General features: G+C 54.4%; 1 protein-coding gene across 2 annotated transcripts in view; it reads left to right on the forward strand.

Annotated features, from left to right (window-relative positions):
* The first annotated feature begins 14,294 nt into the window (after positions 1 to 14,294).
* The window catches only part of KCNQ1 (potassium voltage-gated channel subfamily Q member 1), a 381,610-nt gene continuing 371,091 nt past the window's right edge, over positions 14,295 to 24,813 (forward strand). For both annotated transcript variants that reach the window (XM_027531884.1, XM_027531885.1), the window contains exon 1: positions 14,295 to 14,744. In XM_027531884.1, coding sequence (XP_027387685.1) covers positions 14,374 to 14,744 — 371 coding nt within the window. In that variant the 5' untranslated portion in view covers positions 14,295 to 14,373. The remainder of the gene's footprint in view (positions 14,745 to 24,813) is intronic.

Here is a 24,813-nt window from a genome sequence, read left to right on the forward strand (position 1 = left end):
GATCTAGTCCCTTAAATCTGTTTCTCACTTCCACTGTATAATCATAAGGGATTTGATTTAGGTCATACCTGAATGGTCTAGTGGTTTTCCCTATCTTCAATTTAAGTCTGAATTTGGCAATAAGGAGTTCATGATCTGAGCCAAAATTAGCTCCTGATCTTGTTTTTGCTGACTGTATAGGGCTTCTCCATCTTTGACTGCAGAGAATATAATCAATCTGATTTCGTTATTGATTATCTGGTGATGTCCATGTGTAGAGTCTTCTCTTGTGTTGTTGGAAGTGGATGTTTGCTATGACCAGTGTGTTTTCTTGGCAAAACTCTGTTAGCTTTTGCCCTGCTTTATTCTGTACTCCAAGGCCAAATTTGCCTCTTACTCCAGGTATCTCTTGACTCCCTACTTTTGCATTCCAGTCCCCTATAATGAAAAGGATAGCTTTTTGGGGCATTAGTTGTAGAAGGTCTTGTAGGTCTTCATAGAACTGTTCAACTTCAGCTTCTTCAGCATTACTGGTCGGGGCATAGACTTGGATTACTGTAATATTAAATAGTTTGCCTTGGAAACGAACAGAGACCATTCTATCATTTTTGAGATTGCACCCAAGTACTGCATTTCAGACTCTTTTGTTGACTATGAGGGCTACTCCATTTCTTCTAAGGGAAGTAGTAGATATAATGGTCATCTATATTAAATTCACCCATTCCAGTCCATTTAAGTTTGGTGATTCCTAAAATGTCAACATTCACTTTTTCCATCTCCTGTGTGACCACTTCCAATTTGCCTTGATTCATGGACCTAAATTTCCAGGTTCCTATGTTATATTGCTCTTTACAGCATCGGACTTTACTTCTATCACCAGTCACATCCACAACTGGGTATTGTTTTTGCTTTGGCTCGATCTCTTCATTCTTTCTGGAGTTATTTCTCCACTGATCTTCAGTAGCATATTCGGCACCTACCGACGTGGGGAGTTCATCTTTCAGTGTCCTATCTTTTTGCCTTTTCATACTATTCATGTGGTTCTCAAGGAAAGAATACTGAAGTGGTTTGCCATCTGCTTCTCCAGTGGGCCACATTTTGTCAGAACTCTCCACCGTGACTCATCCGTCTTGGGTGGCCCTGTATGGCATGGCTCCTAGTTTCATTGAATTAGACAAGGCTGTGGGCCATGAGATCAGATTGGTTAGTTTTCTGTGATAGTGGTTTCCAGTCTGTCTGCCCTCTGATGGAGAAGGATAAGAGGCTTATGGAAGCTTTCTGATGGGAGAGACTGACTGAGGGGGAAACTGGGTCTTGTTCTGATGGGCGGGGCCGTGCTCAGTAAATCTTTAACCCAATTTTCTGTTGATGGGCGGGGCTGTGTTTCCTCCCTGTTGTTTGACCTGAGACCAAACTACGGTGGGGGTGATGAGGATAATGGTGACCTCCTTCAGAAGGTCCCATGATGCACTGCTGCACTCAGTGCCCCCAGCCCTGCAGCAGGCCCCCGCCCACCCACGCCTCCCCAGAGACCCCTGGGCACTCCCGGGCAAGTCTGGGTCAGTCTCTTGTGGGGTCACTGCTCCTTTCTCCTGGGTCCTGGTGCCCACAAGGCTTTGTGCCCTTCAAGAGTCTGTTTCCTCAGTCTGGTGTAGGTTCTGCTGGCTCTATGGTGGGGTTAATGGCGACCTCCTCCAAGAGGGCGTATGCCATACCCAGGTCTGCTGCACCCAGAGCCCTGCCCCTGCAGCAGTCCACTGCTGACGCATACCTCCTCAGGAGACACTCACACACAGTGCTGGCTCAGTCTCTGTCTCTGTGGGGTCTCAGAGAACATTCAATGCAAAGATGGGCACAATAAAGGACAGAAATGGTATGGACTTAACAGAGCAGAAGATATTAAGAAGAGGTGGCAAAAATACACAGAAGAACTGTATGAAAAAGATCTTCACGACCCACATAACCACAATGGTGTGATCACTCACCTAGAGCCAGACATCCTGGAATGTGAAGTCAAGTGGGCCTTAGGAAGCATCACTACAAACAAAGCTAGTGGAGGTGATGGAATTCCAGTTGAGCTATTTCAAATCCTGAAAGATGATGCTGTGAAAGTGCTATACACTCGATACGCCAGCAAATCTGGAAAACTCAGCAGTGGCCACAGGACTGGAAGAGGTCAGTTTTCATTCCAATCCCAAAGAAAGGCAATGCCAAAGAATGCTCAGATTACCGCACAATTGCACTCATCTCACATGCTAGCAAAGTAATGCTCAAAATTCTCCAAGCCAGGCTTCAGCAGTAAATGAACCATAAACTTCCAGAAGTTCAAGCTGGATTTCAAAAAGGCAGAGGAACCAGAGATCAGATTGCCAACATCCACTGCATCACCAAAAAAGCAAGAGAGTTCCAGAAAAACATCTACTTCTGTTTTATTGATTATGCCAAAGCCTTTGACTCTGTGGATCACAGCAAACTGTGGAAAATTCTTCAAGTGATGGGAGTACCAGACCACCTGACCTGCCTCTTGAGAAATCTGTATGCAGGTCAGGAAGCAACAGTTAGAACTGGACATGGGACAACAGGCTGGTACCAAATAGGAAAAGGAGTATGTCAAGGCTGTATATTGTCACCCTGCTTATTTAACTTATATGCAGAGTACATCATGCGAAATGCTGGGCTGGAAGAAGCACAAGCTGGAATTAAGATTGCTTGGAGAAATATCAATAATGTGATATGCAGATGACACCATCCTTATGGCAGAAAGTGAAGAAGAACTAAAGAGCCTCTTAATGAAAGTGAAAGAGGAGAGTGAAAAAGTTGGCTTAAAGCTCAACATTCAGAAAACTAAGATCATGGCATCCAGTCCCACCACTTCAAGGCAAATAGATGGGGAAACAAATGGAAAGAGTAAGAGACTTTATTTTTTGGGCTCCAAAATCACTGCAGATGGTGACTGCAGCCATGAAATTAAAAGATGCTTGCTTCTTGGAAGAAAAGCTATGACCAACCTAGACAGCATATTAAAAAGCAGAGACATTACTTTGCCAACAAAGGTCCATCTAGTCAAAGCTATGGTCTTTCCAGTAGTCATGTATAGATGTGGGCGTTGAACTATATAGAAAGCAAAAACTGATGCTTTTGAACTGTGGTGTTGGAGAAGATGCCTGAGAGTCCCTTGGACTGCAAGGAGATCCAACCAGTCCATCCTAAAGGAAATCAGTCCTGAATATTCATTGGAAGGACTGATGCTGAAGCTGAAACTCCAATACTTTGGCCACTTGATGCAAAGAACTGACTAATTGGAAAAGACCCCGATGCTGGGAAAGATTGAAGATGGGAGGAGAAGGGGACGACAGAGGATGAGATGGTTGGATGGCATCACTGACTCGATGGACAGGAGTTTGAGTAAGCTCCAGGAGTTGGTGATGGACAGGGAAGCCTGGCATGCTGTAGTCCATAGGTTCACAAAGAGTCGGACACGACTGAGAGACTGAACTGAAATGAACTCAACTGGACTGAACTGTGGGGTCTCTGGGTCCTGTGCACACAAGGTTTGTCTGAGCGCTCCAAGCGTCTCTGGTGTGTATGGGGTTCAATTTTCAATGCGATTTCGCCCCTCCTACAATTGCTGGGGCTTCTCCTTTGCCGTTGGACGTGCGGTATCTTTTTTTGGTGGGATCCAGCACTCTCCTGTTGATGGTTGTTCAGTAGGGAGTTGTAATATTTCACAACTTTTTTTTTTTTTTTTTTACAATTTTACACATGGTAATGTATTTATTTCAATACTACTCTCTCAGTTCATCCCACCTGCTCCTTCCCTAGCTGTGTCCACAAGTCCATTCTCCACATCTGTGTCTTATACCTGTTCTGCAAGTAGATGCATCGGTATCATTTTTCTAGAATCTATATATATGCATTAATATAGATACTACAGAAAAAGAAAATTACAGGCCATTATCAGTGATGAACATAGGAAGATCTTAATTCATTTAGAGTCTGAAATGGGGGCAGGTATTTTTGATGAGTTTCTTGATTGAATTCAACCTGACATTTTGGCTGGGGAAAGTTAAGAATTCCGGGTAGAAATGGGCTAACTCTGTTTTGCGATTCAACAGGCAGTAGTTGTCAGGAAGGTGAATCAAGACTCCAGAGGCGTCCGTGAGGGAAACAGTACGTGATGCCTCTCCCGGGACACTCTGCGAAGAGGAAGAAGGACACAGCAATCGGGGTGGCAGTGCTCGCCTTCTGTCTGCGGAGAAGCGACTCTCAGCTGGAGGCTCTGACTCGCAGAAACAAAGGAGGTCATGTACTGTTCATGTATTTATATGTGTGTACAGAAGCCTTTCTACTACGCTTGGTAAGGGCTTGGGAAAGAACATAAAAGAGGAAAATGGAGAAATTGGAAAACACAAACTAAATGAAACGGCAGCACTGAATATGAAATAAACAAAGGGAAACAAACAAGATAAAAGTAAAAGATCATCACACAGTCCAGCTGTTTTAAACACGGCTGCTCACTAGAGACACAGCTGCAGCTTTGGAGGAAAAAAGGCAATACCTGGGCATTTGTCTTTTTCAAAAAATTCCAAGGTAATTCTGATATAAATCTGGATTTTAAAAAGTGATTACAGGTTTTTCTATTAGATGGTAGTTTTAGTGATATGGAATTCTGCTATTTTTTGTTGACCAATCATGATACAATTATTGTACTAAGCAAAATCACAATAGCAGAAGGCATGTATCAGTTTTCACAATGAATAGCCAGACTAAAAATAAAATATCATTACAATTGCAAGCCATACCGGAAACATGATTAACCTAACACTATAAATAATTACATACGATCTGGGGGGTTAAATAGAGTGACGTGGTTAAGTGGAAGCACGTAAATGCACATGTTTGCATCTGCCTGGCCAGTCTGTGTCTTTTGGTTCATGCATTTAATCTATTTATATTTGAGGTAATTATCAATATGTATGATTCTATTGAGAGTCCCTTGGACTACAAGGAGATCAACTCAGTCAATTGTAAAAGGAAATCCTAAAGGAAATCAACCCTGAATATTCCTTGGAAGGACTGATGCTGAAGCTGAGGCTCCAATACTTTGGCCACCTGATGCAAAGAGCCAACTCACTGGAAAAGACCCTGATCTGGGAAAGACTGAGGGCAGGAGGAGAAGGGGACGACAGAGGATGAGATGGTTTGATGGCATCACCGACCCAATGGACATGAGTCTGAGCAAGCTCTGGGAGACGGTGAAGGACAGGGAAGCCTGGCGTGCTGCGGTCCATGGGGTCACAAAGAGTCAGACACGACTGAGCAACCGAACAGCAGCCACGTGATCCTACTGGGCTTCCCAGGCAGTGCTAGTGGTAAAGAACCAGCCTGCCAATGCAGAGGTCACAGAGACACAAGTTTGATCCTTGGGTTGGGAAGATCCCCTGGAGGAGGGCAAGGTAACCCACTCCAGCATTCGTGCCTGGAGAATGTCATGGACTATAGCCTGCCAGGCTCCTCTGTCCAAGGGGATTCTCCAGGCAAGAATACTGGAGTGGATTGCCATGCCCTCCTCCAGGGGATCTTCCCAGCCCAGGAGTCAAACCCAGGTCTCCTGCATTGCACATGGATTCTTTACTGTCTGAGACACCAGAGAAGCCCAAGAATACTGTAGTGGGTAGCCTATCCCTTCTCCAAGGGATCTTCCCAACCCAGGAATCAAACTGGGGTCTCCAGCATTGCTTGCAGACTTTTTACCAGCTGAGCTATCGGGGAAGGCCTACGGGTCGGACGTGACTGAAGCAACTTAGCAGGCATGATCCTAACAACTTTCTGAATTGTTTGGGGTTTATTTTGTGTAGGTCTTTCCCTTCTCTTGTGCTTCCTGCTTAGAGAAGTTCCTTTAGCATTTGTTGTAAAGCTGGTTCGGTGGTGCTGCATTCTCTTAACTTTGACTTGTCTTGATTTCTCTGTTAAGTCTGAGTGAGAGTCTTTCTGGGTAGAGTATTTTTGGTTGTAGGTTCTTCTCTTCCATAACTTTAAAATAATCATGACATTCTCTTCTGGCTTGTAGAGTTTCTGTTTTCTGTTGAGAAATCAGCTGATAACCTTATAGGAGTCCCTCTGTATGTTATTTGTCATTTTCCTCTTGTTTCTTTTAATATTTTATCTCTGTTTTTAATTTTTGTCAGTTTTATTGTTATGTGTCTTAGTGTGTTCTCCTGGGGTTTATTCTGCCTCAGACTCTGTGATTCCTGGATCTGGTTAACTATTTCCATTCCCACGTTAGGGACATTTTCAGCTATTATCTCTTCAAATATTTCCTCAGGTCTTTTCTCCTTTTCAGACCCCTATAATGTCCCTATAATGTAAATGTTGGTGTGTTTAGTATTGTCCCTGAGTTCACTTAGGCTGTCTCATTTCTTCTCATTCTTTTTTCTATACTCTGTTCTGTGGCAGCAGTTTCCACCATTCTGTCCTCTAGGTCATTTATCCACTCTTCTGCCTCATCTGCTATTGATTCCTTCTAGTATATTATTCATCTCAGTTTGCTTATTCTTTAGTTTGTCTAGGTCTTTGGTAAACATTTCTTGCAACTTCTACATTGTTTTCCTGAGATCCTGGATTCGTCTTGAAGTGAAGTGAAGCGAAGTCACTCAGTCGTGTCCGACTCTGCGAACTCATGGACTGTAGCCCACCAGGCTCCTTGGTCCCTGGGATTTTCCAGGCATGAATACTGGAGCGGGTTGCCATTTCCTTCTCCAGGGGATCTTCCCAACCCAGGGATCGAACCCAGGTCTCCTGCATTGTAAGCAGACACTTTACCATCTGAGCCACCAGGATTCATCTTTACTATCATTATTCTGAATTCTTTTTCTGGAAGTTTGCCTATCTTCACCTAATATAGTCATTTTTCTGAGGTTTTATCTTGTCCCTTCATCTGAAACATAATTTTATGCTTTTTCATCTGGATTAACTTTCTATAATGTGGTTTTTGTTCTGACCACTGTGGGATTGTGGTTCTTCTTGCTCTGTCTGCTCTCTGATAGAGGCAGCTAAGAGGCTTGTGTAAGCTTCCTGATGGGAGGGACTGGGTGGGAAAAACTGGGGCTTGCTCTGGTGGGCAGGGCTGGGCTCAGTGAAGCTTTAATCCAATTGTCTGCTGATGGGTGGGGTTGTGCTCCCTCCTTGTTTGTTGTTTAGCCTTAGGTGGCCCAGCCCGGGGATCTATGGCTCTATGGGTAGAGTTAGTGGTAACTTCCAAAAGGACTTTGCCAAGGGGCCCCTCCAGGCTGCTGCTGCCAGTGCCCCTGTCCCCGCAATGAGCCACCGTTGACCCGCGTCTCCATAGGAGACCCCCTGACACCACCAGGTAGGTCTTCAGTCTCCAGTGAGGTCACTGCCCCTTTCCCCGGGGTCTTGGTGCATTCAAGATTCTGTTTGTGCCCTGTGAGAGTGGAGAAGACTCTTGAGAGTCCCTTAGACTGCAAGGAGATCCAACCAGTCAATCTGAAAGGAAATCAGTCCTGAATATTCATTGGAAGGGCTGATGCTGAAGCTGAAACTCCAATACGTTGGCCACCTGATGCAAAGAACTGACTCATTTGAAAAGACCCTGATGCTGGGAAAGACTGAAGGTGGGAGGAGAAGGGGACGACAGAGGATGAGATGGTTGGATGGCATCACTGAGTCAATGGGCATGAGTTTGAGTAAACTCCTGGAGTTGGTGATGGACAGGGAGGCCTGGCATGCTGCAGTCCACGGGGTCGCAGAGTCGAACACGACTGAGGGACTGAACTGAACTAACTCAACTGCAAGAGTAGAGTCCGCTTCCCTAGTCCTGTGGAAGGCCTGTAATCAAATCCCACTGGCCGTCAGAGTCAGATTCCCTGGGCATCCCCAGACTGGGAAGCCTGACGTGGGTCCGGAAGCTTCACCACAGTGGGAGAACTCTGGCATTGCTCTCCAGTTTGTGGGCTGCCCACCGAGTGGGTGTCAGCGTTGACTTTGTTGTGATTACACCCGTCTTACCATCTCAGTGCCCACCTAGTGGGTGTCAGCGTTGACTTTGTTGTGATTACACCCGTCTTACCATCTCAGTGCGGCTTCTTGTTTGTCTTTGGGCACGGGGTATCATTTTGGGGGCTTCCAGCAACCTCCTGTCCATGGTCGTTCAACAGTTATTTGCAATTTTGGTGCTCTCCCAGGAGGAGATGAGCACACATCCTTCTACTCTGCCATCTTAAACCAAAACTAAAGTTTATTTATTTTTAATTGAAGAATCATCGCTTTACAATATTGTGTTGGTTTCTGCCATACATCAACATGAGTCAGCCTTAGGTATACATATGTCCCCTCCCTGTTGGACCTCTCTCCCACCTCCCAACCCCCCACCCCCCCTTCTGGGTGTCACAGAGCACAGCTTTGAGCTCCCTGAGTCATGCAGCAAATCCCCACTGGCTGTCTGTCTGACACGTGCTGATGTCATGTCTCCACGCCACTCTCTCCATCAGGCCTGCGCTCTTCCTCCCCTGCTGGGTGCACAAGTCTGTCTCTATGTTTGTGTGTCCATTGCTGGCCTGTGAACAGGTTCATCAGCACCACCTTTCTAGATTCCATATATGAGCATTAATATACAGTATTTGTTTTTCTCTTTCTGACTTACTTCACTCTATAATACGGACTTTCTCTCCCACATGCATGCGCGTGTGCTCTCTCTCTCTCACTCTCTCTCTCACTCTCCTGCTATCTTCTAAATAAAATGGAGCTGTAACACTGATTTGCCTAAGAGCTGTAGCACGGTTTGTCCAAGACCCAAGAGCTGTGACGCGCCGAGGGCTTTAATGTCCATCGCTCCAAATCTTTGTTGTGATGAGACAAGGAACCGAGGAACATACACTGGCGTGACATCTATGGTGCCGTGACTCGGGTTTAACCTGGCTGAAACAACCTCTGCGTGGAATAGGCCAAGCACAGCAGGAGCCCAACTCAGCGAAGCTCCCGCGCTAGAAGCGGAAGGCGAAGAAACCCAGCGCAGGGGAAGGCCCATCGTGCTGGAAACCGGGACAGCGAAAAACGAACTCAGCAGAAAGCTCACGCGGCCCAGTCTCAGATTCCAGAAGACCTCTGGTTAAGGTAAGCGGTCCTCGTTCCTTATAGCTGGAGGGACGTTTACAATCTCTCATTTCTTGTTTCCTCGAACCTCCCATGACAGGCGGGCGGCAGGGGCACAAGTGAGAGACTCTGGAGAGGCTACTCCTCAGCATGTCCCAAAGGCGCTATCTGCTGAGCCCCAGTAGCTGTTATCCAAGCTGGTGGGGGTTCTTCTGTCCTTTCTCTTCTCTGTGCCAAAGATCAGACCAATGAAACTGTGAGCACCGGTCAGATATTTAGCAAATCTTCCGGTGGGCTATGAAGGGGATTCCTTGGCACATTTTTCCCATTGCTTTTTCCTCCTGTCCTTCAGCTCTCTCCTGGGACTCAAGCCTGGCCAAAACTAATGAAACTCAGGCTCTGATGCCTCATTGCAAAAATTCATTGAGAGACAAAGTGATAAGAGGTGGATTTGTTAATATCCAGAGAGAAGCCACTCTTCAGGGTGTGAACCATTGCCGAGGGCAAGGGCTGGGGCCATGGAATTAGGCCTGGCTAGGTTTTGTGAGGACTTCCCTGGTGGCTCAGACGGTAAAGTGTCTGTCTACAATGCGAGAGACCCAGGTTCGATCCCTGGGTCGAGAAGATCCCCTGGAGAAGGAAATGGCAATCCACTCCAGTACTATTGCCTGGAAAATCCCATGGACAGAGGAGCCTGATAGGCTACGGTCCATGGGGTCACAAAGAGTCAGACACGACTGAGCGACTCCACATTCACGTTCACTCTATAATAGGCTGCAGGTTCACCCACCTCATTAGGACTGACTCAAATGCATTCCTTTTTATGGCTGAGTTATATTCCATTGTATATATGTACCACAGCTTTATCCATTCATCTGTTAAGAATATCTACGTTGCTTCCATGCCTTCAGTTTAGTCACTCAGTTGTGTCCAACTCTTTGCAACCCAATGAACCACAGCACCCCAGGCCTCCCTGTCGATTGCCAACTACTGGAGTCCACCCAAACCCATGTCCATTGAGTCAGTGATGCCATCTAACCATCTCATCCTCTGTCATCCCCTTTTCCTCCTGCCCTCAATCTTTCCAAGCATCAGGGTCTTTTCCAACGAGTCAGCTCTTCGCATCAGGTGGCCAAAGGATTGGAGTTTCAGCTTTAACATCAGTCTTTCCAATGAATATTAAGGACTGATCTCCTTTAGGATGGACTGGTTGGCTCTCCTTACAGTCCAAGGAACTCTCAAGAGTCTTCTCCAACACCACAGTTAAAAAGCATTAATTCTTTGGCGCTCAGCTTTCTTTAGTACAACTCTCACATCCCTACATGACCACTGGAAAAACCATAGCCTTGACTAGACAGACCTTTGTTGACCAATAATGTCTCTGCTTTTTAATATGCTGCCTAGGTTGGTCATAACTTTCCTTCCAAGGAGTAAATGTCTTTTAATTTCAGGCTGCAATCACCATCTGCAGTGATTTTGGAGCCCCCCAAAATTAAGTCAGCCACTGTTTCCACTGTTTCCCCATCTATTTGCCATGAAGTGATGGGACCAGATGCCATGATCTTTGTTTTCTGAATGTTGAGCTTTAAGCCAACTTTTTCACTCTCCTCTTTCACTTTCATCAAGAGGCTCTTTAGTTCTTCTTCACTTTCTGCCATAAGGGTGGTGTCATCTGCATATCTGAGGTTATTGATATTTCTCCTGGCAATCTTGATTCCAGCTTGTGCTTCATCCAGCCCAGCGTTTCTCATGATGTACTCTGCAAATAAGTTAAATAAGCAGGGTGACAACATACAGCCTTGACGTACTCCTTTTCCTATTTGGAACCAGTCTGTTGTTCCATGTCCAGTTCTAACTGTGACACCACCCTTATGGCAGAAAGTGAAGAGGAACTAAAAAGCCTCTTGATGAGAGTGAAAGGGGAGAGTGAAAAAGTTGGCTTAAAGCTCAACATTCAGAAAACGAAGATCATGGCATCTGGTCCCATCACTTCATGGCAAATAGATGGGGAAACAGTGTCAGACTTTATTTTTCTGGGCTCCGAAATCACTGCAGATGCATGTGACTGCAGCCATGAAATTAAAAGACGCTTACTCCTTGGAAGGAAAGTTATGACCAACCTGGATAGCATATTGAAAGGCAGAGATATTACTTTGCCAACAAAGGTCCATCTAGTCAAGGCTATGGTTTTTCCTGTGGTCATGTATGTATGTGAGAGTTGGACTATAAAGCAAGCTGAGCGCCGAAGAATTGATGCTTTTGAACTGTGATTTTGGAGAAGACTCTTGAGAGTCCCTTGGACTGCAGGGAGATCCAACCGGTCAATTCTGAAGATCAGTCCTGGGATTTCTTTGGAAGGAATGATACTAAAGCTGAAACTCCAGTACTTTGGCCACCTCATGCGAAGAGTTGACTCATTGGAAAAGACTCTGATGCTGGGAGGGATTGGGGGCAGGAGGAGAAGGGGACGACAGAGGATGAGATGGCTGGATGGCATCACTGACTCGATGAACGTGAGTCTGAGTGAACTTTGGGAGTTGGTCATGGACAAGGAGGCCTGGCGTGCTGCAATTCATGGGGTCGCAAGGAGTTGGACACGACTGAGCGACCGAACTGAACTGAACTGAATGGTCTAGTGGTCTTCCCTACTTTCTTCAATTTAAGTCTGAATTTGGCAATATGGCGTTCATGATCTGAGCCACAGTCTGCTCCCGGTCTTGTTTTTGCTGACTGTATAGAGCTTCTCCGTCTTTGGCTTCCATGCCTAAGCTATTGTAAGTAGTGCTGCAGTGAACACTGGGGTACATGTGTCGTTTTGAATTATGGTTTTCTCAGGATATATGCCCAGTGGTGGGATCGCTGGGTCATATGGTGGTTTTATCCCTGGTGTTTAAAGGAATCTCCACAGTGTTCTTCATAGTGGCGGTGTCAGTTTACATTCCCACCAACAGAAAAGCACTGTTTTAAACACAGGCCCACGACGCCTAGCTCGGCAACACTAACAACCGCATCACAGCCGAGTCAGTGTCGGTACTGTGGATGCAGTCTTTCTGTTCACATTCGACTGACAGTCTAATTGGTTCCTGTGTAACTGGGGAAAATCTAAGAAAAACAGGAAGCAAACAAGAAGAGTTTTCCTGAAAGGTATTGATATTCTCTCGGAGAAGGCAATGGCACCCCACTCCAGTACTCTTGCTTGGAAAATCCCACGGATGGAGGAGCCTGGTGGGCTGCAGTCTATGGGGTCGCGAAGAGTCAGACATGACTGAGTGACTTCACTTTCACCTTTCCCTTTCATGCTTTGGAGAAGGAAATGGCAACCCACTCCAGTGTTCTTGCCTGGAGAATCCCAGGGACGGGGGAGCCTGGTGGGCTGCCGTCTATGGGGTCGCACAGAGACAGACATGACTGAAGCGACTTAGCAGCAGCAGCAGCATTGATATTCTCTAAGCGTAAATGTTGATCCAAGTCCTCTCTTTTTTTAATTTTTTGGATAATCTAATTTATTTCTTTATTTTTGGTTCTGCTGGGTCTTCCTGGCTGCACGGGCTTTTCTCTGGTTGCGGCGAGCACGGTCTGCTCTCCAGCTGCAGCGTGCGGGCTTCTCGCTGTGGTGGCTCCTCTTGCTGTGGAGCAGGGCCTCCAGGGCTCAGATCTTCAGCAGTTGTGGCTCCTGGCTCTGAGCAACAGCTCTGTAGTTGTGGCACACGGGCTTAGTTGCTCCACAGCACGTGGGATCTTCCCAGGTCAGGGACTGAGCCCGCGTCTCCGTCACTGGCAGGCAGATTCCCTACCACTGAGCCATCAGGGAAGCCCCTCTCTTATTCCACTTTCTGAGGTGTATCTGTAGAATCTCAGCTCTCAGTTGCTAAGTCATGTCACCAAATGTTTTGCGACCCCAGGGACTGTAGCCCACCAGGCTCCTCTGTCCATGGGATTTCCCAGGCAAGAATACTGGAGTTGCCATTCCCTTCTCCAGGGAATCTTCCCAACCCAGAGATCAAACCACATGTCCCGTGTCTCCTGCATTGCAGGCGGATTCTTTGCCACTGAGCCACCTGGGAAGTTCATCAAATATTCTCACCTGGAAACTCCCATCACTCAGTTTCATCTACCACTTCCTCTTTTTTTCCTCAAATCTTCACTGTAGTAACAATCTTCCAAAGAACTGACTTCCTGATGGGAGAGTACCTGAAATAAAGCAGCCCAGGGTGCTCAGTCAGGACCTGGGACGTGTCTCCCACGTTACGGGTCCCTGATGTGGTGGGCAGTTATTCCTCTGCCCGGGGCAACGTCCTAACAGAGGACAGTTTTTTTCTGCTTGACATCCTTTCTCCATCCTGATGCCAGTCAACGTGCAGGGATTGAAATGCCAGCACTGGGTAGGGGACTTGAGTTCTTCTGATCCACCTGGACACCGCCACCACTCAGAGGAGACAGGGCACCACAGCAGCCCTGTCCAGAGGGCGAGGAGGACCAGAAAGCGGTTCTCCAAGGCCTCTCCCCTGACCTGCCCAGGCAGCCCTGGGCAGCGGTGCCTGCAGGAACTCCCACATCCTCCCGGGCACAGGGCGCCCCAGCAGCCGGATGCTGACCCACGAGGGCCCGGATGCTCCCGACTGGCCTCCAGAGTTCACTGTTCCTGTGGGCACTGACCGGACTGCGTTTTCTGCCAGCAGCGTGCGTTGGGGCGCCCAGGGGGGCCCATATAGTTCACCGGGCCTTGCCGCCATCCTCCCGGCGCGCCCCTCCCCACCCCTACCCTCTGTGGAGGGACTCAGAGCCGGTGAAGAGGATGTCTGCGCCCCACCCCGTCCTCCTGCCCAAGCAGTTCGCGGTCCCGGCACCCTGCGGACCCCAAGCCTCCCTTGCTGGCTTATGTAGGTGCTTCGTGCAGGCGGCGCAGGTGGGCTTGGCGTTTGCGAGGAGCACGTGGGCGCAGGCTGGCGGAGAAGCGAGGAGCGCGGGATGGGGCGGACCGAGCAGGTGGGGAGGGCGGGCCGAGCAGGTGAACGCAGCAGGTGAACGCTGCGGGGGCGGACGAACAGGTGGGCGCAGACGGAGCGGGGCCCACCGGGCGGGCTGGGGTGCCCGGGTGCGCACAGGTTGGTGAGGGGCGGGGCGTCCGGCCTGGGGCGGGGCTCGCCAACCCCCGGACCGGCCCCTGGCAGCCGGCCCCGCCCCCCACGCCCGGCCGGCGGACAGCTGCCCCGGCGGGGCTGGCAGCAGCGGTCCCCCGCACTGCGCCCGGGCGCCCGCCTTCGCCGCAGCTCCTGCCTGGCCATGGCCGCGGCCACCTCCCCTCCTAGGGCGGAGAGGAAGCGCTGGGGCGGCGGCCGCCTGCCGGGAGCCCGGCGGGGCAGCGCGGGCCTGGCCAAGAAGTGCCCTTTCTCGCTGGAGCTGGCCGAGGGCAGCCCGGCAGGCAGCGCGCTCTACGCGCCCATCGCCCCGCCTGGCGCCCCGGGCCCCGTGTCCCCCGCCGCGCCCCCCGCCGCCGCCGACCTTGGTCCGCGGCCGCGCGTGAGCCTGGACCCGCGCGTCTCCATCTACAGCGCGCGCCGCCCGCTACTCGCCCGCACTCACATCCAGGGCCGCGTCTACAACTTCCTCGAGCGCCCCACCGGCTGGAAGTGCTTCGTCTACCACTTCGCTGTGTGAGTATCGCCGCCGGCCGGCACGGGGAAGGGCTTTCCGCGGGGCTGGGGAGGGCGTGCGGGCAGCGAAATCCCTGTGCCACCTGCTGCCAGAGGGACCTTGCTAGAGTGCGGCTTAGACCCGCCGGGAGGGAAGGGAAGGGTTAATGGGAAAGACAGAAACAGCAGGGAGCCTGTCAGGTGAAGAAGTTCAGGGCCTTGTGGGTCTGACCCTGCGCGGGTGGGGAGCTCCCCGCTGGCGCTGCCCGGGCATGTGTGTGGGTGGGGGAGCCAGCTGGGAGCAGTGCCCATGCCCAGGGCTGGTCTGCTGGGCCCCACAGGGCTGGCCCAGGTGTTAATCCTTCCGAGAGAGCACGTATGCAGGGGAGAGAACTCTGGGGAGCTGAGAAATAAGAGGAGACAGGGTCCCGGTGCCCCCCAACAGGGGTGGTCTCCCCGGCCAGCAGAGCAGGGCTTTCGCAGGCGGTGGCCGGCCTTGTGCTGTGGCTGAGGCATCAGTATGGCTGAGAGGGGTGCCCATGGCCCCACGTGACCCTGACCTGACTCCTAGAAATCTGGGTTGAGGCAGAGGGGCCTGGAGGGGTCAGGTCTGGGACGAGAGGAGAGAGAGGGCCCCTGACTCTGCTGGTTGCTGGTGGATCGGAGGAAGCTGTGCGCGGGCCAGAGCTGGGTCCTATTGGCGGCACCTGGGCCTACTCCCGCCTGGCCCAGCCTGGTCGGTGGCCTCTCCGTGTGGTGCCGGCCTCAGAGCCTGGGCTTGACATTCGTGGGCTGCTCTGGGGGCTTCCCAGAGGGACCTCCCCTGATCTCCCATCGGTCGAGGCGGGTGCTTGGCCCTCCCACCTTGGCTGGCCTGGGGCTGGGAGACCCCTGGCTGCAGGGTGCCCAGGGCTGTCCCTGGAACCCCGGGGAGCAGAGGGGTGGCCATGGAGCAGGGTGTCGGTGGGCGTGGCGAGGTGGGGGGCACAGCCTGCATCCCTCACCTTCTCCCCTCCGAGCTCAGAGGGTACTAGGGGTGCGGGTGGGGTGGCCCTTCCAGAGCAGCAGGGCCGGGCCTGGAGACAGTGTCCTCAGAGGCACAGAGGGGCCACGGTCCTCCAGCCTTTTCCCCACCCGCCTTTCCCGCCCCCCGTGGGGGTGGAGGGGGCCTCGCCGTGGCCATGGCTATCTGCAGAGAAGGCGGCCTTGCCCTTGGCTGCAGCAGCAGAGGCTTTCTTGGGGTTTGGGGGATGTGTGTGTGCACTGGCCCCGGGGGACCGTGCCCCGTCTGATGCTGGCTATGTGAGCACCCTGCCAACAGCAGGCTCGTGGGAGCTTCTGTGCACCGCCGTCAGCTGCTGGGCCCCAGGATCCCTGAGGTGCCCCACCGTGGGGGAGCCCACAGCTGGTCCCAAAGCAGACCCTGCCCAGCTGCCTCTCTGGCCGGGACCCTGCGTGCCAGCGCCAGGCACAGATGGGAGGACCAGGCAGAGCACCACTTAGGGGTCAGCAGTGCCCCCACATCCCCTGAGGGCTGCTGAGTGAGGGGTCTGCAGACACGCCACCGGTTCGCGTCCTGGGGTCACATGCCCGGGGGCACTCGCCTCGCCCCGGCTCCCTGGAGGCCACGGTGCCTTGTGGAGGAAGAGGGCCCGCCGCACCCCAGAGGAAGTCACTGCTTGCGCTCGTGTTTTCTTCCTGATGCCGATTGTTTAGCTCTCGGAAGTTTGCTCAGCTCGGTCTGCCTTGCCCAGCCTCCCCAGGAGCTGTAGGGCCGGGGTGGCTTCTGCGGACTGTGGTGGCCTCTGGGGACAGTGGCCCAGCGGCTTCCCCATGTGGGGAAGAGGAACTGGGGAGGCGAGGCCGTGCGGGTGGCCTGGTGACCTTGGGCCAGTCTTTTCCTGCTTGTGTCCCTGTCCGTAAGAGGCGGGTGCAGTCCCCCATGCAGGGTGGGGCTGCAGGTGGACCCTTGCTGGCCGGGGGACGTGGCTTCCCTGGAGCCTGGGAAGGTGTCCTCTCATTTCTAGGAGATTGGCGAAAGCCACGGGACACTCTCTGAATTGGCCAGTCTCTCGAGGGCACCTGGCTTCAAGCTGGGGTGGCAGGGGCAGCCTGGGCTGAGTGGCCAGAGGCTGATTACAGCCCCTAGAAGAGGGGTGGATGGTACCCGCTGCAGCTCTGGCAGGGTCCAAGACAGTAGCAGAGAGAGAGCTCTGTCCTTGGTGAGGCTGACTGTGAAAGGGGCAGGATGGTTGTTACGACCCAGGCCGAGCTGGATTTCCGGCCCAGGAAGGATGAGCCTGGCCTTGAAGGGCTGGGGCCCAGGCGGGTGTGAGAGCCGCTGTCCACGGCCCTGCGGGGCTGGGCACGCTGTCCCAGGCGCAGCTGGGGAAGGAGGCCAGGATATCCTGTCCCCATCCTGGTCGGGGAACCCCTGCTCCGGCCAAAAGGAGAGCAGCCCTTCCTGTGTGCACCCGGCCTGCCCCGTCTGCCGGGGTCAGGGGGCAGGAGGCCACTGCCCGGGCACTGCCCCTGCCCGCCTGGCCTTCCTGCCCACTGCCCCCAGTCCTGGTCTGAGGCTCTTCACTGTGGGGCAGTGTCTACTCTAGTTCAGGGCATGGCGGGGGCCTTGGTCTCTCTGCTCATGGGCCTTGGGGAGGCTGTCTGGTTGGGGGGGGGCGCCTGCACTGGAGGCGGGCCCAGGGGTCCTGTAGCAGCTGGTCCCACCACTGACCCGGGCCCCTGCCTCCAACCGTGGAAGGCTGGGTGGACAGGGCCCCCAGGTTCCTCATCCCTCCTGCCAGGTCAGGAGCCCCCGGAACCGCTCCTCACTTCTTCGCCCTCTCCCCTCCTCATCTCTCCCCGACACCCCTTCCCCCGAACCCCACCTCTTGGGAGCTACAGGGTGACACAGGCAGATGCCTGCCTCCTCCTGGCTGCCCCCACTGCCAGCCAGGGAGAAACCCCCTGCCTCAGTTTCCCCAAGTCCCCTCCACCTGCACCCCTGCTGCTGGGGAGAAGCTTGGACACTGCGGGGGAGTCTTGGGGGGGTTGTGATGGGGCGCCTGGGAGTGCATCCTGTCCCATCCCTGCCCTCCCGCCACCCTGCCCTTCCCAGGTTCCCAACCACTTCCCGGCGGTTTGGGCGGCACCTTCACAGCGGGCGTTAATCATTGATGGCGCTGGCAGCTGGCCTGGCTGTTTGCTGGGCAGAGCCCGCCCGCCCTTCGGAAAGTGGAGGCCAGTTGCTGAGTGTATGCCCCACTCCCCGGCCCCTGGTGCCACTCACCCTAGGCTCAAGTCAGGGCCTTACAGGCCTGGAAGGGGAGCCAGTAGGGGAGGGCAGAGGTGGTCAGGCTCCCTGGTCTCCCCACTGGGCCCTTTAGGACGCCCCGAGGCTTTCCTCGTGGCTCAGAGGGTAAAGAATCTGCCTGCAATGCAGGAGACTTGGGTTCGATCCCTGGGTCGGGAAGATCCCCTGGAGAAGAGAATGGCAGCCCACTCCAGTATTCTTGCCTGGAGCATCCCATGGACAGAGGAGCCTGGCGGGCCACAGCCCATGGGGTCGCATAGAGTTGGACACGACTGAGTGACTCACACTAACGACTTTCCGCTAACTGTTCCTCGGCCCCCAACACCCTGGGAAGCTGGGGGGGTTCCTTCTACTTCTCCCCACGTCACGTCCTCCGGGACCTGGACCCTGGTCTCCCCCTCGCTGTCTGGAGACCCCACACTGCCACCCCAGACCCATCCAAGTGTTTCTGGGCCCACTGCCCTCTGCATGTCCAGCGTCTCGTCCTGGCCTGGCGTTAGTTGGGGAGCCCCCTGTGTCCCTTATACCAGGGCCACCAGCAGGGGAGGGACGGTCTGGGAGGCTGGAGCCCCTGAGCTGGAAGGCACACCAGTGCACGCTGAGGGTCTGGGGCCAGGGGGGCGGCCTGGTGCAGGACACAGGGCTGGCTGGGCACTCGGCCCCTGGCAGGGCCCAGGCTTCATGCCCCGTGCTGCCCCGTGGCTGGGCCACCCCGAGTCCCCACCCACTCCTCTGTGGCAGGCTTGGTGTGTGCTGGCACCTTTGGGCAGGGCTGCTCAGGTGGGAGGGAATGCTTGCCCGTGCCTGGAGCTGAACCATCAGCTGCCCAGGGACTTGGTGCCCATGGCCCCAGCCTGTGCCCGGGGCTGGAGGGGCAGGAGGGGTGCGTTAGCACTCAGCGCCTGTGCCTGGGGAGCTGCCTATGGCAGGTTTCGTGGAGCTGGGGTGGGGTTTGAACCAGAGAAGACAGACGCGGGAGCAGCCAAGGTGGGCCTGGGGCGCTGCACCCCTCACCCGCCCGGGGTCCAGGCTCCACCTGGGGTGTCCAGCTCCCATGCCCTGGCTTCTAGAGGTGCAGCAGCTTGCAGTCCTCTTGCAGAAGCCGGTTCTCAGGCTGACTCTTCAGTGTGAACGGGGCTCAGCAGACCAGCAGGCCCTGGGGACGCTGCTAGAAACCAGGGGTGTCCGTGGTCAGGGGCCTAGGTCCTGGTTCCCACCAGCTCTGGGTGCTGGGCGCCGGGTGGGGAGGTGCCCCCGACAGGGGCCAAGCACGCCCACCTCCTGGTCTGGTCCAGGGACCTGGGCAAGCTCTTCTCAAACCGCGTTCTGAGTCGACTCTCAGCTCGTGTGGCATCTCTTGTGGCTCCTGCCCCCGGTGAGATGGCCTGCTGGGACGGTGTCACACACGGCCCCCGTGAGGTAGAGACGGTGTCCATGGGTGTGGTCATGCCGGGAGACGCCACAGACGCGCACGTGTGCAGGTGCCTGGGCTCCACTGCGGGGAGAGTGAGGGCCAGCTCCGCCACCTGACCTTTCACCTTGGGCGTCGAGGCTCTGGGTCTGGATAGGGGGCCTGGCAGGGCCAGCTTCCTCCCCGGGGAGGCACCTTGGAGCAAGGGGCAGAGCATGGAGGTGGCCTGGGGTCCTAGGCAGGTCAGGTGGCTGCAGTCTGTCTCGAGGGCAGGGAGGGCCAGGGCTCTCCCTCCCACAGTCCCCCGGGTGCTGTGACCACCCCAGACCTCACAGAAGGTAGGGGTGCAGTTGGCAAGGTGTGGGGCCCAGCTCTGCTGCAGGTGGAATGACCGCTGTGACTCCAGGTGACCTGAGCCCCAGGGGCCGTTTTTACACGCGGCTTCTGACCACGTGATGGCACTTGGTCCCGCCATGGTTTGCCTTCTGGCTGGTCCAGGTGACCCTGGGCCCCTTCTCTGAGCCCCGTGGGCACTGGCTGGGGTGCAGGTGCTGGGGCAGAGGGGCAGCCTGGCTCTCCCTGGGCCCTGGAGGAAGGTGGACAGGGATGGGCCTGTGCCCTGTGCAAATCCAGGCCCACAGAGGGGAGGGGACAGGCCCGTGGTCACACAGCTGGTGTGCCCAAGGCTGCCTGACTCCAAAGCCTGAAGCTCATCCTGCCCAGGATCTGGGCAGGCCTGGTGAGGCCCTGGGCGGGGGTCATAATGCTGACCCTGGGGTGGTGTGGGCCTGTGAGGGGTGGGTGTCACCATCTGTTGGAGGAAGAGAGGAGAAAAGGAAGCTATATCTGGAGCACAGGCCGGGCCTTCCCAGATGTGCCAGCCAGACTGGGCCCTGGCTGTCCACTCTGGGGGCTGCCACCCTGTGGGTGGGAGCCTGGCCTTCGGAGGCCTTTGATGGGCTGTTTTAGGTCTCTGCCCTAAAGCCCTGCTGCCTAGAACCAGAGGCTGAGGCTCAGCTTGGAGGCCTCCCCCTCCAGGAAGCCTCCCCATGTTGTGCCAGGCAGAGCCATGCCATCTCTCACAGCCACCCTGTTCCATGGTGCTCAGAGCCCGCAGTGGCTCAGCCACTCCGGAGCTGGTGGGGCATTAGTGTGTGCTGTTCTCAGTGCCCCTGGGCATTGAAGGGTCTGAGTGGGTGGGCAGGGCCACTGGAAGCCGTCTCGATGCACAGCCTGCACCCAGCAGGGGTAGGTGCTGGGGGCAGGGTCATGTGGTGTCCGGCCCAGGAAGCCCAGGAGCCCTGTGGCCCGGCCGTGGCGGTCAGCCCACTGCCCGGCAGCCCTGAGCCCCACAGGCGGGCGGGCCTGATGACACTGGCTGTGGGTATTTTTATCCAGCGACATTCCTGAGCTGGGGAGGCGGGTGAGCTCAGAGAGTGATGGGCAGGCACCCCGGGACCCTCCTGGGCCTGTGGGAGAGTCCTGCAGGCCCCCAAGTGTTCGTGGGGGTTCCTTTCTCCTGGAATGCCTCCACCCTCACAGCAGCCCTTTCTGGGTGGGAGCCGATCCTCGCTGCCCGAGTGAAAAGCCTGCAAGGGGAGTGTGTCCCAAGGAGGGGCCGGAGCCCCCGTGGGTGTGTGGTCCCTGCCTGAGAAGGGACGCCTGGCCCAGGGAGGCAGCGTGTCGGTGTCTGTGGTGGGCTCTGGGCACAGGGAGAACCAGCTGCGGTCCCAGGCGCTCCGTGGGGATGTTGGCTCCACCCATCAGAGGGGGACTCTCCCAGCAGCCCCCTGACCTGCACACACTGTGGCCACCTCACAGGGGCTGCGGTGGCTGACCCTGGGCCCGCCCTGCCCACTCTGGGCCTTGGGCTTGGTCTCTGCTCACCTTCTCTGCTCAGTGACTCGTGATGGGGAAACTGAGGCCGGGCTGCTTGGCTCAGCCACCCCAGAAAGCTGCTCTACTTCTGCCTGATCTCTTCCGACACTGAGGTTCCCCGTGTCACGCCTGGTGTGCGCGTGGGCACCCGCCCCTGCTGGCCTGTACCCCCACTCTTCAGAGGTCCCCCTGGCCACGTCCAGGAAGTGCCTGATGGCCGCCCCCTTCTGACCTCCCATAGCACCGGTCTCATGCCTGCCTCTTGTCCCGGGCATGCTCCTGGCCTCCCCTGCCCATCGGGTGTTCACCAGGGACCAGGGGCTATGGGCTTCCCCTCTGTTTCTCTCAGGGGTGGGCCCCCTTCTCTCCTTCTTCTGAAAAGCATGCCCTGGGACAGTCCCTCCATATCCTCCTGCCAGATTTGCGCTGAGCACTGCAAAGATCTAGAGGATGTCAGGAAAATGAACCAGAGTCCCCTCCCTGCCCCTGAGTCCCTCCAGCCTTGGAACACTTCTCCGTATGGAGATGCCCAGCCATGCCAGGACCCCACTTCACCACACGCCGCCCCCCGGTCTGGGCCAGGGGCCCCTCCTCAACTGCCAGGCCGACCCTGCTGAGAAGGGCCCGCAGGAGGAGCCTTGACCCAGAGGTGCCCCACCCGTCACGGGGAGAAGTTGAGGGTTCCCAGGGCACCCAGGGGAGTGCCACATGGTGCCTGAGCAGCCCTGCGACCACGTGCTTGGGATGCGTCATCCCTATGGGCCACGTGGCCTGGATTTCTGCTCCAAGACATCCCCAGCTGGTCTCTCTCAGAAGTCACATCCACGTTCCTGGCTGGGAGGCTCACAATGTAATAAAACAAAGCTCGGGTAGTAAAAGCAGTGTGGTACTGGCATGCGGACAAGTAATAAAACAGAGTAAAGAAAATCCACGTGTGGACCCAGCCGCGCATGGAAATTTAGCCAGAGCTGTAGGCAGCACCTCCAGCCAACGCGATTTTCAGTGGTTGACGCACCGGGAGGAGCAGGTGAGGGTGGGCCGGCTTCTCTCGCTGCACCCTGGGGTGGCTCCCAAGTGGTCAGAGGACCACTCGAGCACCAGGAGGAGGCTCGGGGACCCTCCGCAGCCCGAGGGTGAGGGTGGGGTCGCTTCTCTGTGGCTCAAAGCCAGCGCATTAGGGAAGCATTAGGGTGGGAGGGAAATGGCGTTCGTGCGCAGCACCAGCTCGTGAGACGTAAAGAGAGTGGTGGAGACCAAGGAAGGATCGCAATACAGCCACAGGGCTAGTGTCTCTAAGTCAGAGAACCTTTCTAAAACAGAGGAGGAAAAGCCCAGTGGCCCCAAGGAGATGAGCGAGAGATGTGAGTGGAGAGAGCTCGTGGGCAAAGCAGCTGGCGGGGCAGTTCCTTAGATGTGTGAGAAGGTCAGAGACGCAGAGGTGGGGCTTCGCGGGCCCCCCGGGCTGGCGGAAATGCGGACGTCGCCCTCAGCTGGTAGCAGCCGAGGCAGGGAAGAGGCACCCCTGCGGCTGGAGGGCCTGCAGGACGGTAGACTCCGTGCGGAGCGGGCTTTGGCATTTGGCTGCACCTGGCGCGAGCGTGCTTGCCCGTACTCCGGGCCCAGAAGTCCCGCTTCCGGGGACCAGTCTTGAAGATACTGCCCCCTTCTCCCCCGGCCCCGCCAAAACCAAAGTACATGTGCACAGGGCTGATTGAATTTTTAAATTGTTTGGAAACTGGATTTTTGGCTGTGCTGGGTCTTCATGCTGTTGCACAGGCTTTTCTCTAGTTGTGGCGAGTAGGGGCTACTCTGTAGCTGTGGTCGGCGGGTGTCTCTCGTTGGGGAGCATGGACACTAGGGAGCCCTGACTTCAGCAGTTGTGGCCCCTGGGGCTCCAGAGCACAGACTCATAGGCTGCTCTGCGGCCTATGGAATCCTCACCGCCTAGGAATCGAACTCATGTCTCCTGCATTGGCAGGCGGATTCTTTACCACCGAGCCACCAGAGAAGCCCAAGGCTGACTGCTAAAGCATTCTTTCTAATAGCAGAAGATGGGGAACTCACGTGCCTACCATAGGAGGCAGCTTGGACTCACGGCCTGCAGAGTGTTGTGGAGGTGTGCCAGAGGGACAACGCAGTCTCCACATGCTTTAACGGAGGGACTACCAGGAAATTTTTTTTATTTAGATTTTTTTTTTAACGGAAATTTTTATTTTTTGGCCACACTGTGTGCCATGCGGGATCTTAGCTCCCCGACCAGGGATCAAACCCATGTCCCTGGCATTGGCACGTGGATTCTCAACCACTGGACCGTCAGGGTAGTCTGGTCAGGAAATATTTTTACGTGAAAAAAACCCCACACAGGCAGTGGATAGAAATATAGTAAGCTGCTGCTCCTCTAATAAAAGGGGGCACTGATAAAGACTCTATATTGAGCTTCCCTTGTGGCTCAGCTGGTAAAGAATCTACCTGCAATTTTATATTAAGAACCTAAAGTAGTGGAAGGATTAAACCCTCTGGGCAGGGGGTACGTAACAGAACCTAAATGTTTCTAAGGATAATTTGATGGTTTTATGGGCTTGACTTTGGAACCTTATAAATAGTTCCCATAATTTTAAATATAAAAGCAACCCCCCGAGCTCCCAAATCCCTAAATAAATCTTAACGAGAAAAAGAAGTCCCTCAAAACATAAATGACCCTAAGCTTCACTGACGGGGTGGAATGATTCCCAGAAAAGGTCTTATTTCAGATGACCTGTTGCCAGTGGGTTGTCTGCTCAGGACGAGCAGAGCTGAGTGTGTGCACGCATGCTCTTGTGATGGTGTCACGGCTGTGACGGTATTTGTTTTGTTATTCTAAGTGCCTCGTGCGGGAATCGTGGGCACGAGGGCTGCCGTGGAATTCTGAGGCTGCCGTGGGCTGAGGCTGCCGAGGAATTCTGCTGGTGTCCCTGAGAGCTGGGACGTTGAGCGCAGAAAAGAGCTGCAGATGCTGTTCAGCCGCTCGGTCGCGTCTGACTCTTTGCCAGCCCATGGACTGCAGCGCGCCAGGCTTCCCTGTCCTCCACTGTCTCCTGGAGTCTGCTCAGACTCATGTCCATTGAGTCGGTGATGCCATGCGACCACCTCATCCTCTGTCGTCCCCGTCTCCTCCTGCCCTCAATCTTTCCCAGCCTCAGGGTCTTTGCCAGTGAGTCAGCTCTTTTCCTCAGGTGGCCAAATCCTAAAAGATGATGCTGTGAAAGTGCTGCACTCAATATGCCCACAAACTTGGAAAACTCAGCAATGGCCACAGGACTGGAAAAGGTCAGTTTTCATTCCAGTCCCAAAGAAGGGCGATGCCAGAGAATGCTCACACTACTGTGCCACTGCGCTCAGCTCACAAGCTAGCAAGGTAATGCTCACAGTTTTTCAAGCCAGGCTTCGAGGGTGCATGAAATGAGGACTTCCAGAGGGGACGCGTGTATCCTTGTGGCTGATTCACGCTG

The sequence above is a fragment of the Bos indicus x Bos taurus genome, chromosome 29 (genome assembly GCF_003369695.1).
Source record: "Bos indicus x Bos taurus breed Angus x Brahman F1 hybrid chromosome 29, Bos_hybrid_MaternalHap_v2.0, whole genome shotgun sequence".
NCBI lineage: Eukaryota > Metazoa > Chordata > Mammalia > Artiodactyla > Bovidae > Bos > Bos indicus x Bos taurus.